The sequence below is a fragment of the Fusarium odoratissimum genome (assembly GCF_000260195.1).
Source record: "Fusarium odoratissimum NRRL 54006 unplaced genomic scaffold supercont1.37, whole genome shotgun sequence".
Classification (NCBI taxonomy): domain Eukaryota; kingdom Fungi; phylum Ascomycota; class Sordariomycetes; order Hypocreales; family Nectriaceae; genus Fusarium; species Fusarium odoratissimum.
Genome location: NW_022158720.1, coordinates 151,384 through 164,921, shown reverse-complemented (window position 1 = coordinate 164,921; position 13,538 = coordinate 151,384). Strand labels below are relative to the sequence as shown.

Genomic DNA, 13,538 nt, shown 5'->3' with positions numbered 1-13,538 from the left:
GTTTTCATCTCTTGGAATGATATCTCCCGCTGAGCTATCATAAGCTTACCACATTATTAATCACCGGTGCCATGGAAGTAGCTGGCCTCACCCTCGGGGCCGTGGCCCTAGTCAGTTTGTTCAAAGATTGCGTCGACCTTTTTTCCATGATCACAGCAGCTCGTGACTTTGGAAAAGATGCAGCCATACTGGACACAAAGCTCGATGTTGAGAGGATGCTATTTCTCCAATGGTCTGAGCGGGTCGGCCTATTAAAGCAGGACTCTACGAACACGCTATCTTGCGATGAGGATACCCGACAGATTGTTTCGCGCGTGCTGGAAAGCGTCAAAAATCTGTTGAGTGAGAGCCAGGCTTTACAAAGAGACTATGGTCTCAAGAAAGTCGATGTTACCAGGCCTACCACCGAGCATCCCCTCACTGATTCGACAACGGGCTACAAAGGCGCCAGCTCTCATCGATTCGCAAGGTTCCTCAAGCAATTTGAGGCGCTCAAGATCCAGGCCACAGATGCCGATCGGTACAGCAAGTTCAAAAGAACTACTAAGCAGTTCCGTTGGGTCATCGTCGACAAGGACAAATTTAACTATCTCATCGATCATCTCTCCTACTTCAATACCTCTTTGAATAATCTTGTTCCGCTCTCGGTAGAATCTGAAACAGCTCCCTGCGAGAATGATATGATTCACATCAAGGACTTTGCCGAACTTGACTTGGTCATCCAAGCAACAGCAAATACACGGCCAAGCATCAGCAAGGCAGCAACCGCTGCTAAGTCCGCCCTTATCCAATCTTGTATCTTCCGCTCTCTCTGGTTCCGCTCGTACGACGACCGAAGAATCAATATCAAGGAGCCTCACTACCAAACTCTACAGTGGGCTCTTGATTCGCCTAGTGATTACATTCAGTGGGATGATCTGAACACCTGGTTACAGAGCGCGTCTGGGCTCTACTGGGTTTCTGGAAAAGCCGGGAGTGGCAAGTCAACTCTGATGAAGTACCTCGATCGGCATGATAAAACACATGCTCTGATTCGAACCTGGGCCAATGGTTCTGAACTGATCTTCGCAAGTTTCTTCTTCTATGCTCTCGGAAGGTCCGAGCAAAAGTCACAGTCTGGGCTCTTAAGAAGTCTGCTATACCAAATTTTGGAGCATGAACCAAGTGCCACCGAAAGCGCTCTTCCTCATATGTGGCGTGAAGCCTGCTACAGTCAACAAAGCTTTCAGAACATTGAAGTTCCACCTGTTGCTGAGATGACAGCCGCTTTGAGGGATTTATGCTCAACGCTTCATGCCGATAAGAAGATATTCTTCTTGATAGACGGTATTGATGAATATGAAGGAAAAGATCTCGACATTGCAAGATTCATCAGCGAGCTTGAATCTTTTCCGAATGTGAAGATTCTAGTTTCAAGTAGACCGCACCCGGCATTTTTCACAGCATTTTCTCAAAGGCCTATGATGAGGCTTCAAGACTTGACGAAACACGATGTTACTACCTATGTCGACGATACCGTGGCTTCCCACCCTTACATGGCGACATTATCTAGACTCCCACCCCTTGAAACTGAAGCTATTACGAAAAAGCTTGTTGAAAAGGCATCCGGAGTTTTCCTCTGGGTCGTTCTCGCTTGCCGGTCAGTCATCGAGGGGTGTGATGACTTTTGTACCATAGCCGAGCTTAAAGAAAGAGTTGATGAGTTACCCAAAGAGGTTGAGGATCTCATTGAGCATATGCTTGTGAAAATCGATCCAAGATGGAAGCAAGAAGCTATGAAGCTCATACAACTCGTTTATACCAATGAGGGATGCCAGCTAGCTGATCCTATTCCAACCGTGGGTCTGCATTTGACATACGAGCAAGGCCTCGGCCAAGACACAAGTTTATCAGGACTAAACCTCTCACCGATTCCTTCCGGAGAAAGGGAAGTCCAGTGCCGAATTATGGAGGGCCGAATAAGGAGTCGGTGCTGTGGCTTACTCGAAGTCCACAACGTTGACCACTTTAATGAAAGCAATGAAATATGCGCTGTCAGATTCATGCACAGGACTGTGTACGACATGTTATTACAGCCAGACGTCTCAAACAGCCTCTTCAGAGACCTTGAAGGCGAAGACTTCAATAGCTACGCAGTCTTGTCCGAAATTTGGTGTCGAATGATCTACACCGATTCGGACGTCGAAACGATATTTCTCAATGCTTTGCGTCCTGTCAAATGTGGAGACATAAGTGGATGTCGGCCTGAGATCACAGTCCATCTTCTTTCCAGGTTGCAATTTCTCTTTGGAAAATTGTATGGCGTCGGTACTTCGTGGTCGCCACCAGAGGATCTGCGATATCTACGACATGATAAAGAATGCCACAGACACTGCGATGACTTGTCGGTGATTTTCCCGCTTGCTCTCGAGATGGGCATGTATAATGTCGTTCGCTTTATCCTCGAGAACAAGAACTCGCTGGGGCATTTATTATTTCGTCCACCAAACATTGCATTGCTAGGGGACTGCCGGGTTGCACAGAGTGTATCTAATATTTGTCACCAATTCAGCTGTCAGGATGACAGACAGATTCTTCAGGGCACATTCCCATTGATCTATCACGTTATGATACATCCATTGTTAGAAGATTACTTCAATTGGGGAGATACCTCATGGGACATGGATAAGTTGCACTTGATGCAGCTTATCTTGACTATAGATGCACGTACACTACATAGAGACAAGGAGATGGGGAGATGGCAGTCAGCGACAGTTTTGGGTGCGGAGCTAAGCCTTCAAGGTCTCGACGCAAATGAGATTGGCCAGCTTTTCGAAGAAATCGACCGGTTTGCCGGAATTGGTCATGAAAATCGAGAGGAATGGGGGGAGGTGAAAAGATTGTGTGAAAACCAGCTAAAAGACCCTTCTTATGGGCGCAACAGACCGATAAAGCAACCCCTGGGAATGGGACTGGAGATGAGGAACACAAAACGGAGGGTTTCTACAGATGATTCTTCGGAGCCTTCTGGAAAAAGACAGAGGGAATTATTCTTATTCTAACAATACTGGATGAGATACTTGATGTAATGTAATTCGGATTTTTGCGCTGCAACACGCAACTACATACTGGACGCTGAGAAGCTATGCTTAGGCAGCATGACTAAATTGAATATAACGATTAGTTGCTCTTTGAAGAGATCATTATAATTCCTGCCATTGGCTTCGTTTCTGAGTTGATATCCTCTCTAAATCACACCTTCCATTTTGAGCAGCAAAACCTACAGCGACGAACCCATCTGCACCCCTGCCAAGCTTCGCTGAATACGAAAACATTACCCACTTATTATGCAGCCCCCAATACCCGCAAGCGGGCCGCTTATTCGATTGATTCTAGAACATCTCTCAGCTGAACAGAGTTTGCTTTGTAAGGCTTTAAATCACCCAAACGAGCAATATAAATCATCGTTTGGCCTGTTGTGAGTTGTCCCTTTGGCGTCGGCCGCTGCGGCTGAATTGTGAAGACTTGTAATGGCTCTATCTTACGGATACACGGCATCTTTTGTATATGATCTCTATGTGTATCTCACGGGTATGCGGCATCTTATGGATGGAAGGCGATGTAAAGTGTTGATAATATCGTGATAAGCTTCAAAGCCTGTTGAGATGTCGCTCCAATGGATGTAATCTTTACCGCTTATATATCACTATATATAGAGGATACTGGTCTCTACAAAGAGTCAGACTTTCAAGCTCATCTTCAAGAAACAGCATTTGCTTCAATCCATTACAGTCAACAATCATGCTTTCCCTCAGTACTCTGGTTCTTTCCTTTGTAGCAGTCGGCTATGCCACGCCCCTTGCTATCAGGCTGGACAACACCGAGCCTCCAGAGAACGCTACATTCGTCCAATGCGTCGAAGGCACCACGGACCCCATCTGCCTCAAGATTCGCGGACCATCATCCGATGTCATCACGGAGATCGTTCATCCTGACGGAACCGTCGAGGTCCACCGCAACAAATACACACGCGAGCAACTGAAAGATATCCGTCGCCAGAACAAAGTCAAGAGCGTCAAGCACAAGCCCGGCCACACTGTCCGCGATGGATCTGCCGCATTCATCAGCGACCTCACGAAGAGAGAGTCTGGCCCTCGAATCTGCAAGAGCGAGACCCAGCGGTGGTGGGATCAGAACGACTGGGGCTACTGGTACCAAGCTTGGCACCAAGTTGGCAACTGCTTCTACTGCAATCAGTGTACTGAGGCCATTGCAGTTGGCTTCTCCGTTTCTCAAACTTGGACTGTTGGATTGAGCGCCAAGTTTGGCGAAGTTATCGAGGCATCTTTTGAGTTCTCATGGGGTGAGACGCACACTCTGACTGATACCCGAACATGCCAGTGGAACAATGTTCAGTCGGGGTGCCATTCTATTTGGTACCAGCCCTTGATGTCTTATCACAATGGATACGCGAACTATCAGACACATACGCACTGTGGTGCTGGTCAGGGCCAAGGAGCCTCAGATTCTTATTACGACCATAATTATGCGTATGCCAACGTCAATCAGATCGGCAACAACAATGGTGTCAACCAGGGCAATCTGGGGTGTGACAGCGGTTGTCAAGGTAATGATCACAGGCAGTGCCAGTACGGAAACAATGGTGGTTCTCTTTGGCCCAATGCCAACTAGAAAAATCTAGAATTGAGTCACTTGACAGAGGGACAAGCTTACCCAACCTTTTCGAGCCTATCAAATCAGTACAAAACTTTGATATAGAGGTATTCCTATTGTTAGGTTGAAATAGATTTATTTAGAACCTTGATAATTTACAATCTATGCGAGGACACAAGTTCATCAAGTGAGGCTGAGCATGCAGGTGGTTTCTATTAACAATCTTATGCAGGTTGTTATATTATTAATAAATTGAAGGGTGAAGGATTGGCTTGGCGTAAGACCAACTGCTACCTTGGACGTCAGACGTTCGGGCTTTTATAAATTCCCAGGGGTTTCCGTCTTACATACATCTGCCGGACCCCACCATGTCGAGGCATTATTGGCGAGCTGGCGAGTCATGATCTGGGGAAGTACCCAATCTTATGCTGTAGCGTGACTCTGGTGTGATGGAAATAACAATTAACGAGCCCTCCACGTAGCACTTGGGATTGTTTAAGCTCTTGGCAACATGTTAATTAGCGACCTGTTTCGTTACAGGGGCCCATGGTCGATTGATAAAACACGCCGAACTACGGATAGACGGGAAGACTAGTTGTGCCGACTACTCCTAGACTGGTTGGGGGCTGCTAATTACAGGAGGGTAAACTTAGCCGTCCTTAAGTATCTACACAATAGCTACAGCTAGTTATGCTTATTTCCAACTTTAACTATGACGAAGCAATATGGGATGATTATCCTTTCAGCCGCAGGTCTCAGCTGCAAATGACATATCCAGCTACGACTCTATTTCCTCTTGTATTGAATGCCTATTGCAGTGTAAGTCGGCCCACCTCAGTACCGAGTAATTCCCGTTGGAAACACAAAGTCCTTGGCTTTGGAAAGCATGTATCTTAGAATACCCTGTTACGGATCCCAATCCTAGCCTAGTCCCTAGCCGCATTAATTGTGATAGCCACACCATCTCCATAAAAGTCCCCCACCTCAACGGCCGCCTTATAGCCTTACACGCTGGGATCAATCGGATCATCACAGTGGCTGTAAGCTTGGGCCAGGAATCCTTTGCAATCCTCAATGCACCGCAAGTCTCCATAGTATACACATGAACTCCAATAGTGCTGCGATGCCAAGCCTTATCTCGCCAAACGTTCATGTCAGCTGCCAAGCTCAAGTTTAACATGGTACCAAAAAGGCTGAACCATGCAATAGTTAGAATATATATATGCCCTCTCTTACTCAATGAAAAAGCTTGAGACAAGTCTTCATCGGCTCAGTTCGCTATACCTCCCCACAGGTCAATCTATCTCCCACAAAACATCTTCACCATGAAGACCACCACCGCCCTTTTGGCTCTTGCCGCCGCGGCAGAGGGTTCACCCCTGTTCTCCAAGCGGGATGCGAATGATATCTTCAACGACAAGCAGAAATTCTGCAAGGGATGGGACCTGAAGACCGTCGAGGGCGTCGACAAGCTTTGGGAAGACACAGCTGCCGGTGTATCCCTTGAGCTATTCATCAAGAGCCATTGGGGTAAGCATCTTGCTCCTTCACCTACACCCAACTTGACAATAAAATGCTAACTTTTATACCCCCCAGAGCACCAGAATAACTGGGTCAAGAATCTAGAAGATCAGGTCATGGGGGGCACTGACGGCAAGTCCGGTGCTAGCGGCTGCGCTCTCATCGGAACCAGCTGCAACCCCATGGGCGGCATCGGCTGCGAAGAGCAGTTCGACAAGTACGGCAAGACATTTGTGGGCAAGAATTCGTATTGGACTTTTCAGGCCGTCAAGGGCATGCATGGCAAGTTCGCCGAGTTGCACCGCCAATTGACCACTGAGACTCTTGTCAATGGCCTCAAGATCGGGCAGATGCTCAAGGACTTTAGCGGAAATGAGAATGGAGGAGGCAATATGAAGGGCTGGCTTTCTGCAGCTGCAACTATGGGTAATGCACTTGGCGGCCTTGTTCCTGGAGTGGTAAGTTACCCTTTCTGTCCAGTTCCAATCTTTTTGTTACTGACCATCACCAATACAGGGCTCTGGCATCTCTGCCGGTATGGGTATTCTGGCAGGTATCATGTCCGGTCTCTCCTTGGGCGATGATGAGGATGATGGTGCTGCTACTATATCAGCTGGCCTTGCCGACCTCTTTAAGTCCGCCTCAGTCAAGCTTGAGGATACCCTCCGAATCGCTACCGGAGGCGGTAGAAGCGACGATGAGTACAACTCTCTCCCCGCCCCCAAGTGGGACACATATGAGACCAAGATCGCCAAGTTCTTCAACGGCGGCTGGTTCCTTCTTGACGATGACGTCGAGACCGTGCGCGTCACTCTGGGCTCTATCACCAACAACATCCAGAAGAAGGTCGCCAACGACGTCATGAAAGCCTCCAAGCTGCACCTTGTTGCTGATAAGCTTGGCGGTAAAGATTCGCGTGAGGATTGCGGTTTTTCCACTGGTCGACAGTGGCTGCCGCTCCGTGATGGCGAGGAGTACTGCTGGTACATCATGCGAAACGATCCCAACCCCATTCGTGAGGGAGAGTGGACCGAGGTTGGTGCTGATATCTACGAGAAGATGGCTTCCTTCGGTTTGGGTGATCGCGAGACTTACTACAAGGCTGTCATCGACTGCGCACTGAACAAGGGTGATAGCGATGAGGTTGACACAAGCAACCTTGTTCAGGGAGAGATTCCCCGATGTTTCTTCAACTTGCCTGCTGTCTTTGTTGAGCATGACAGCTCTACTGGCTGCGGAAGCCCCTTCGACAGACAGGACTGTGACTACCGCAAGGGTACTCCTCTTAAATGAGCTAAAGAAACAGTCGCTGTTAAACTTTTGCTACCTATATATATCATACTTTTAGGAGATGAGGAAGATGACATATGTACATATTTATTCAGGGCCCTTCTTAGACATAACTTATTTTTATTTGATACATTCTTGTACAACAAACCCAAGTTCCTAACTATAAGATTTCTTTAATCGTAAGCGCAAATATCAATGAATTCATACTGGCAACTCATTCCTGCCAGTACCTTGTTCTGGTCATAGCCTCATTTCCAGAAACATGAGATAAGCAGGCATTTCATGTGTTGAATGCAAATTCCTTTTGAGTTGAGAGCAAAGAGTGGCCATTCCATCTCCCTTCTTGCACAAGCGCCGTAGTGGCACAGCAGTAACATCCATAGCAATCCTATCGACTTATATGTAACGAAGATGCCCTGTGCACTCTCCTATCAGGCCAGAGTCCGACTCAGTCTGCGCCACCGAATAAGCAACGAGGCGATAGACTTTACCAAAGCGGCGAGCCCGCCGCCCCTATAAGGGCTCTTGTTGCACACTTAGAATCCAAACAGGTAGATCAAAGGAGGAACGACGAGCTCCGCAGCAGCAGCAATCTTGAGCCACGATGGAGTCCAGCCCAGACTCAGCCCTGAAGTCAAGCGACCAATACCAGCCAAGAACATAGCAGTTCCGAGCAAAGAAAGAGGAATCTTTCTCGCTTGGAGATTACTACTCGCCCACCAGAGTATCATTCCATATCCACTCCAAATTGCTCCCAAGAATCGAAGCTGGTTGTCCACGAAGGCCAGGGTTGGGGTTGGGAGGAGAGCTCGCTCTGATTCGGGTATAATGAGTTTATGGCCGGTGATCAGATCGACTGTCCCGGTGAACATGGAGAATATGGCGAAGATCTTCAATCCGCCAGCGAGAAATTTTGAAGAGCCGTATTCGGACATGGTTTTTGAAAAAATATTGCTGGTGACAAATATGATTTTGATAAACGTGAATTGAACACTAATTGCATTATTACTTACGACTATGAACTTCTCTTATACCCAAATAATGTGTTTCGGACACCTTGGATAGATAAGCTTTATTTGCCATGCTTATACGTTATGCTGACAGGCCGGAAATCCCGTCGGCATCGTAACGTATCCCGAGAGATGACAGCTTTTTCCAAATTGGGACTATTAAGCGCCAGGTCCCACAATATACTTACTGTTTAAGTCAGCACGTCCTTCAGAGTCATAAAAAGCCAGTATATACCTCAATCAGCATCGGGGTTCTTATGAGTAGAAACTGTCACTTGATCATTCGGACGGGAATACTTGCAAGCCGACGACCGAGTTAACAGTTCCGATCGTTGAAGGACATCCTTTACCGAATTTATCAGCTCCTGACCCAAACATGAACGGAAGAGAAAAGCACTCCATGCTGTACGAGGTATATCAAGGCTCCCAGCAGGAATGCCAGGTGTGTCACCTCTCCAACAACGATCGGCGTTGCGAGGCTCTCTTCCAAATATGAACAATCAAACTTTCCCATATTATCATAATCTTAAATCTGATAAATGATGGAGGGTTGAAGAAGAGATACAAGCTAGGGATTTCGGTAAGAGAAAACGATGGGCATCATCGGCGAGGGACTGTATGTACATCCACTTCGAGACTTCAACCCCTAGAAGCTGACTCGGCGTCAGTGCCACGACCATCATCACCTTATTCAGGTAAAACCCAGCACTCCTCTTCGGGCCGCGACCGAACAATTACTCCGGCCTGGCTGATAGCCTTCCTAATTCTTGTTGGTGGAAACTATTAACTAAGTTAACATTAGAACCAATAACCTTAAGAAAGAACTATAGTCTACGACGATGATCACCCAGGAAAGTCCTTTATCGCCAACGGACACATAGTGGCGAGACCAAAAGTCTTCATCATCATGACGAGTTCGAGTCTATGTTGTGGGGAACGAGGTTAAGTTCTGCGTCGTGATGTAAGCTCTCAGCCACAGGCCTTAACTACAAATAACACATCCGGCTCACTATTTAGACATTCTGTCACAATGTATGACCAATGCCTACAGTACAAATACTAATTGGGAAACCTAGAACATAACTCTTTTGCTGCGGGGGTTGAAAAGTATAAGAAGGGCCAGTTAGATCAGTAAACGTGTTATTACCAACCAATATCTGTACTCATTTCTTCATCTTCCTTCCCATCCATCTTCCAAGCTAACTACATGCATCTCATCGCACTCCTGGCCGCGAGCCTTGTCCTCCGACTATCTTATGCTCTTGCCATGCCTTCTCGCCGAGCTGTAAAGTGCGGTTATGAAACTTATCCTTTACCTGGCCAGACATGCTCGACCTTTGCCAAAGATTGGAGTATGACTGTGGATGAGCTCAAGTCGTTGAATCCGGATCTCAAGTGTCCTAAGCTTAATCCAGTCGGTTATTACTGTGTCGATGGGACTGTCGACAAGGATGAACCAACCGGTGTTGTTTCCAAGACGACAGAGCCTACGTCTGCTCCTCTGCCATCACCCGACAAGACACCCGATGCTCCTTCTGAGGCAGAGTCTGTTTCAAAGCCCCTTTCTGATGCGAAGTCAACTGCAAAGCCTACTGTTCCCCAGAAACCCTCTCCTGCGGATGAGTATTCTGGAAGTGGCATTCAAACCCCTCGCCCCATCCAAGAAGGCATGGTAGCAAACTGCAACAAATTCCACTACGTTACCACCACGACCACCTGTCAAGGCGTTCTCGATTACCACAAGATATCCCTTGCCGACTTTATCAAGTGGAATCCTGCCGTTGGAAATGATTGCACCAATTTGTGGAAGGGGACAAACGCATGCGTCTGCGTCAATGGCTATACTTCATCTCCAACGACAAACACCAAGCCCAACCCAGTAGGCATTACCAGCGACAATGGATTCACGACGCCTTCACCAATCCAGGCTGGTTTGGTTAAGAACTGTGTGAAGTTCCACTACATCGGTGCCGGGACTACGTGCCACAGCGTTCTGCAACACTACAAGATTACCATGGCACAATTTGCGCAGTGGAATCCTGCAGTTGGCGAGGATTGCACAAATATATGGAAGGATACCTATGCTTGTGTTGCTGCGATTTGAGGAGGTTTATGCACCTTGGCTTCCGATTCGAGGCAATTCTATGGTCATGTATAGCCTGCTTCTCTTTCGGAGAGAAGAGCACCTGATTTTTACTTGTACGGCAAACTTTTACCATATCATTTTCCCTCCCATGAAACCAATGGCAGCCCGGGTTGCTTTGTCAATAAAAATTGCAATAACTGGAATTTGATTTAAAACATTTGTCGTACTTCCTTGCCCAAAAGGCATCGGTGACGCCTAATAATGACCTGCAATGCCCTTGATCTCTCCGATGGCACATTTATCCTGTAGATGACTCTTCTTGGGATCCAACCTCTGCTTGTGTACTCCAGGTCTGAGAACGATCCTGAGCCGGGTAAACATGACTCTGCCAGTTCTGTCTATCCGTGGCCACGACCGTGAAACCCCTCCACGGTTCATCTTCGCCACTCTGGCGCAGCCATTCTAACATTGGTGACATGTAGTCCAGATCGACGTTAGATTTGATATGTGCCATTGTCGTGTAGGACTGGGCTCACCTTGTTCTTTACTTCCATGTTCCTTAGGGTTCTGCGGTACGCTTGGACCAGTTGCTTTCTTTTCAGCAGTGGCATTTCTCTGCGACGACAGCATTCTAAAGGCTTTGTTGTAAGAAAGGAAACAGAGGCCAGTAGGAAGTGACAATTCCAATCAAGAAAAAGGCTGGTAGTTATTGTGACACTGGAGGGCTAGAAGAAAGGCTCATTCTTGTGATGAACGCTGTCTTATATATCCATTCTGACGCTTTCTTGAAGACAGACTAGGTAGGCGAAAGACATTGCCGTGTTGTTAATTCAATTTGGGCTCGACATGGGCCATTTTTCGTATTGGATGTTTCTCTGTAACCCCCTCTAATTGTCTGGGATATCTCAACTGTTTGGTCTTACAAAAGCGTCAGGGCCAGTTTCGCTATTGGTCCAACCATTGACGGCCCCATCAGGGCCGTTTTTCGGATTCGTGAACTATATGAGCATTTACAGAGTCGTCGGTGATTTGCTGAACAGAACGAGGCTGTCTCAGGGCCATATTTCTGATTGGTGTGATGATGCTTAAGCAAGGATAGAGTGATCAACGGCCCTTCAGTATATGCATCTGGATAGTCTTATGCCCCGGATCTGACGAATCAGATAAATGGCCCCCTTACCCCACTATCCATATCAACAAGCCTCACTCCATGAAAGTCTCACCGATTCCAACCCCATCTCACATCTACGTACCACTCACGGTCAACGAATCACAGAATTGGCCCTGGGTCTGAGCCACGAATAATTTCGGGCAAGCATTTTCAGCTGACAACAAGTTATTTCAATCAGCTGTCGCCCACTTTTCCAAACTCTGTACTACTCTTATCATTATCCTCCACTATCTAGTGAAGCCAGCTGGCTCAACACCTGCCAGGCCGATGGTACTCGATACCAGAACGCTCTTTTGCGCTTCGTTGCTCTGATGCTCGTCTGCCCAGCAGACACTTGAGTTCTTAGCCATTAAGGTCCATCTCGTGGGAGTGTCAGCGCCAAGCATAGGCTTGGCGCTTCCCCCATTCAAGAAGACCAAAATGATCATCACTTAGAACCCTGGACAAGCGACATCGGCGACGCGCAAGGGCAATTCGATTACGTATGGGAAACTGAATTCCAGCTTTTGTCTAGTGTTGAGAGCAACCATTTTTTTAACTATGGATATGACGACTACTGTGTCGAAGCGCTCGACGCATGCCTCACATCCTCAGCCACATTGGGTCCGACATCTGAGCGACGCTCAATCAATGAGCCTCACACCGCTCTCAACACTACTCAAGAAGCTTCAAACTTGTCTCAGGACGATCTACATTCTTTAGCTAGTCGAAACTTGTTGTTTTTGGAACAGCCAGAACCATGTCCTCCCTTGTGCGACCCCTCTCCCCGCAACAATGCTCCTACGTCCAACTCGCCAGAATCCGTTGGGTACGAGAAGAGATCCTCTCAATCTACCACGTCAAGCCCTGCATCCAATACGGCTCAGCACAGGTGCGACTTCTGTGCCGAGCCTTTCATCGACGTGGATTCTCACTCGTAAGTATCAACATGATCTTTCTTTCCCACCAGTCTAACAAGCAGCAGTGCCCACCTCATAGTCTCTCATCACATTTCAAGTCCCTTCCATTGTGGCAGAACAAGCTGCAGTAAGCCCTTCAAGGACGAGAGGTCTTTGAAGCGACATTTGATTGAGTTACATTTGGGCGCCGCATATGTCTGTCGCTGTGACAGACAGTGCGTAAGAAAAGATAAGCATTGTAAACACCTTGAGAGCAACAGCTGCACTGGCCACGGGCTTTATCGATGCCCATGTGGCCATGCAGTTCGTCAGCTTAACACGCACAAGCACCACATCGACAAATGTGGTAGAAAGAGGAGGGGAAGGCCGCCAAAACACTTGGTGACGACCAATGGAAGAATCTGAAACTCCGAACAAGAACCATACGTTGATACGTTCAGGTGTCACATGGAAGGCAATGTCGCCAGCGCGACTCCACTGGGTCGTGTGATAACCTGTATCAAGGAGCTGCCTGTGAGACGCAACCCTAGTGCTAAGTTCTCTGTGCTGATTTAATGAGAGCCTTAAATCAGCACAGAGAACTTAGCACTAAGGATGCTTCTTACAGGCATCCTTAGTGCAGGGGGTCCTCTTGAGCGCTTGCAGTTTGTGTTTCACGTCTCTAGGTTTTCGGTTGTCCATGCACGTTGTGCAGATGTTCGCAAATACTTGTGAACTTTGTTCGATGATCTTATATCTTTCTCTTCTCCTTTTTCTTTTTGGGTTATTAAATTGTAATAGTGTCATCTACGTGTGGCATGAGGCCCTGAGGTCGGTTTGTTATTTTCATTTCCCATGATTATAGAGTTCTTCGAGCCTCTTACGAAGTGAAATTGATATGTTACAGTTAACTAAATCCATTCTTTATG

General features: G+C 47.3%; 7 protein-coding genes across 7 annotated transcripts; 4 read left to right on the top strand and 3 right to left on the bottom strand.

Moving 5' to 3' along the window:
* Positions 1 to 71: 71 nt before the first annotated feature.
* FOIG_13968 (uncharacterized protein) lies at positions 72 to 3,041 on the top strand (the record flags this gene model as incomplete). Its single annotated transcript, XM_031215148.1, has 1 exon — positions 72 to 3,041. One exon carries the CDS (start codon positions 72 to 74, stop codon positions 3,039 to 3,041), a length of 2,970 nt encoding a protein of 989 aa, XP_031055174.1.
* Positions 3,042 to 3,780: 739 nt separating this feature from the next.
* On the top strand, positions 3,781 to 4,671 carry FOIG_13967 (uncharacterized protein; the record flags this gene model as incomplete). The annotated part of the gene is made up of 1 exon (XM_031215147.1): positions 3,781 to 4,671. The coding sequence occupies one exon, from the start codon at positions 3,781 to 3,783 to the stop codon at positions 4,669 to 4,671; it is 891 nt and encodes a 296-aa protein (XP_031055173.1).
* A 1,307-nt stretch (positions 4,672 to 5,978) lies between these two features.
* On the top strand, positions 5,979 to 7,467 carry FOIG_13966 (uncharacterized protein; the record flags this gene model as incomplete). The annotated part of the gene is made up of 3 exons (XM_031215146.1): positions 5,979 to 6,183; positions 6,250 to 6,632; positions 6,691 to 7,467. 3 exons carry the CDS (start codon positions 5,979 to 5,981, stop codon positions 7,465 to 7,467), a joined length of 1,365 nt encoding a protein of 454 aa, XP_031055172.1.
* Positions 7,468 to 8,000: 533 nt separating this feature from the next.
* FOIG_13965 (uncharacterized protein) lies at positions 8,001 to 8,399 on the bottom strand (the record flags this gene model as incomplete). Its single annotated transcript, XM_031215145.1, has 1 exon — positions 8,001 to 8,399. One exon carries the CDS (start codon positions 8,397 to 8,399, stop codon positions 8,001 to 8,003), a length of 399 nt encoding a protein of 132 aa, XP_031055171.1.
* A 1,282-nt stretch (positions 8,400 to 9,681) lies between these two features.
* Positions 9,682 to 10,578, top strand: FOIG_13964 (uncharacterized protein; the record flags this gene model as incomplete). The annotated part of the gene is made up of 1 exon (XM_031215144.1): positions 9,682 to 10,578. One exon carries the CDS (start codon positions 9,682 to 9,684, stop codon positions 10,576 to 10,578), a length of 897 nt encoding a protein of 298 aa, XP_031055170.1.
* A 280-nt stretch (positions 10,579 to 10,858) lies between these two features.
* FOIG_13963 (uncharacterized protein) lies at positions 10,859 to 11,074 on the bottom strand (the record flags this gene model as incomplete). Its single annotated transcript, XM_031215143.1, has 1 exon — positions 10,859 to 11,074. One exon carries the CDS (start codon positions 11,072 to 11,074, stop codon positions 10,859 to 10,861), a length of 216 nt encoding a protein of 71 aa, XP_031055169.1.
* An 852-nt stretch (positions 11,075 to 11,926) lies between these two features.
* Positions 11,927 to 12,431, bottom strand: FOIG_13962 (uncharacterized protein). The gene has a single exon (XM_031215142.1). The coding sequence runs from the start codon at positions 12,157 to 12,159 to the stop codon at positions 11,959 to 11,961; it is 201 nt and encodes a 66-aa protein (XP_031055168.1). The 5' UTR covers positions 12,160 to 12,431; the 3' UTR covers positions 11,927 to 11,958.
* Between the last annotated feature and the right edge of the window lie 1,107 nt (positions 12,432 to 13,538).

Coding starts and splice junctions, on each gene's coding strand:
- FOIG_13962 (XM_031215142.1), bottom strand. CDS start 12,159: ATGATCATTTTGGTCTTCTTGAATGGGGGAAGCGCCAAGCCTATGCTT.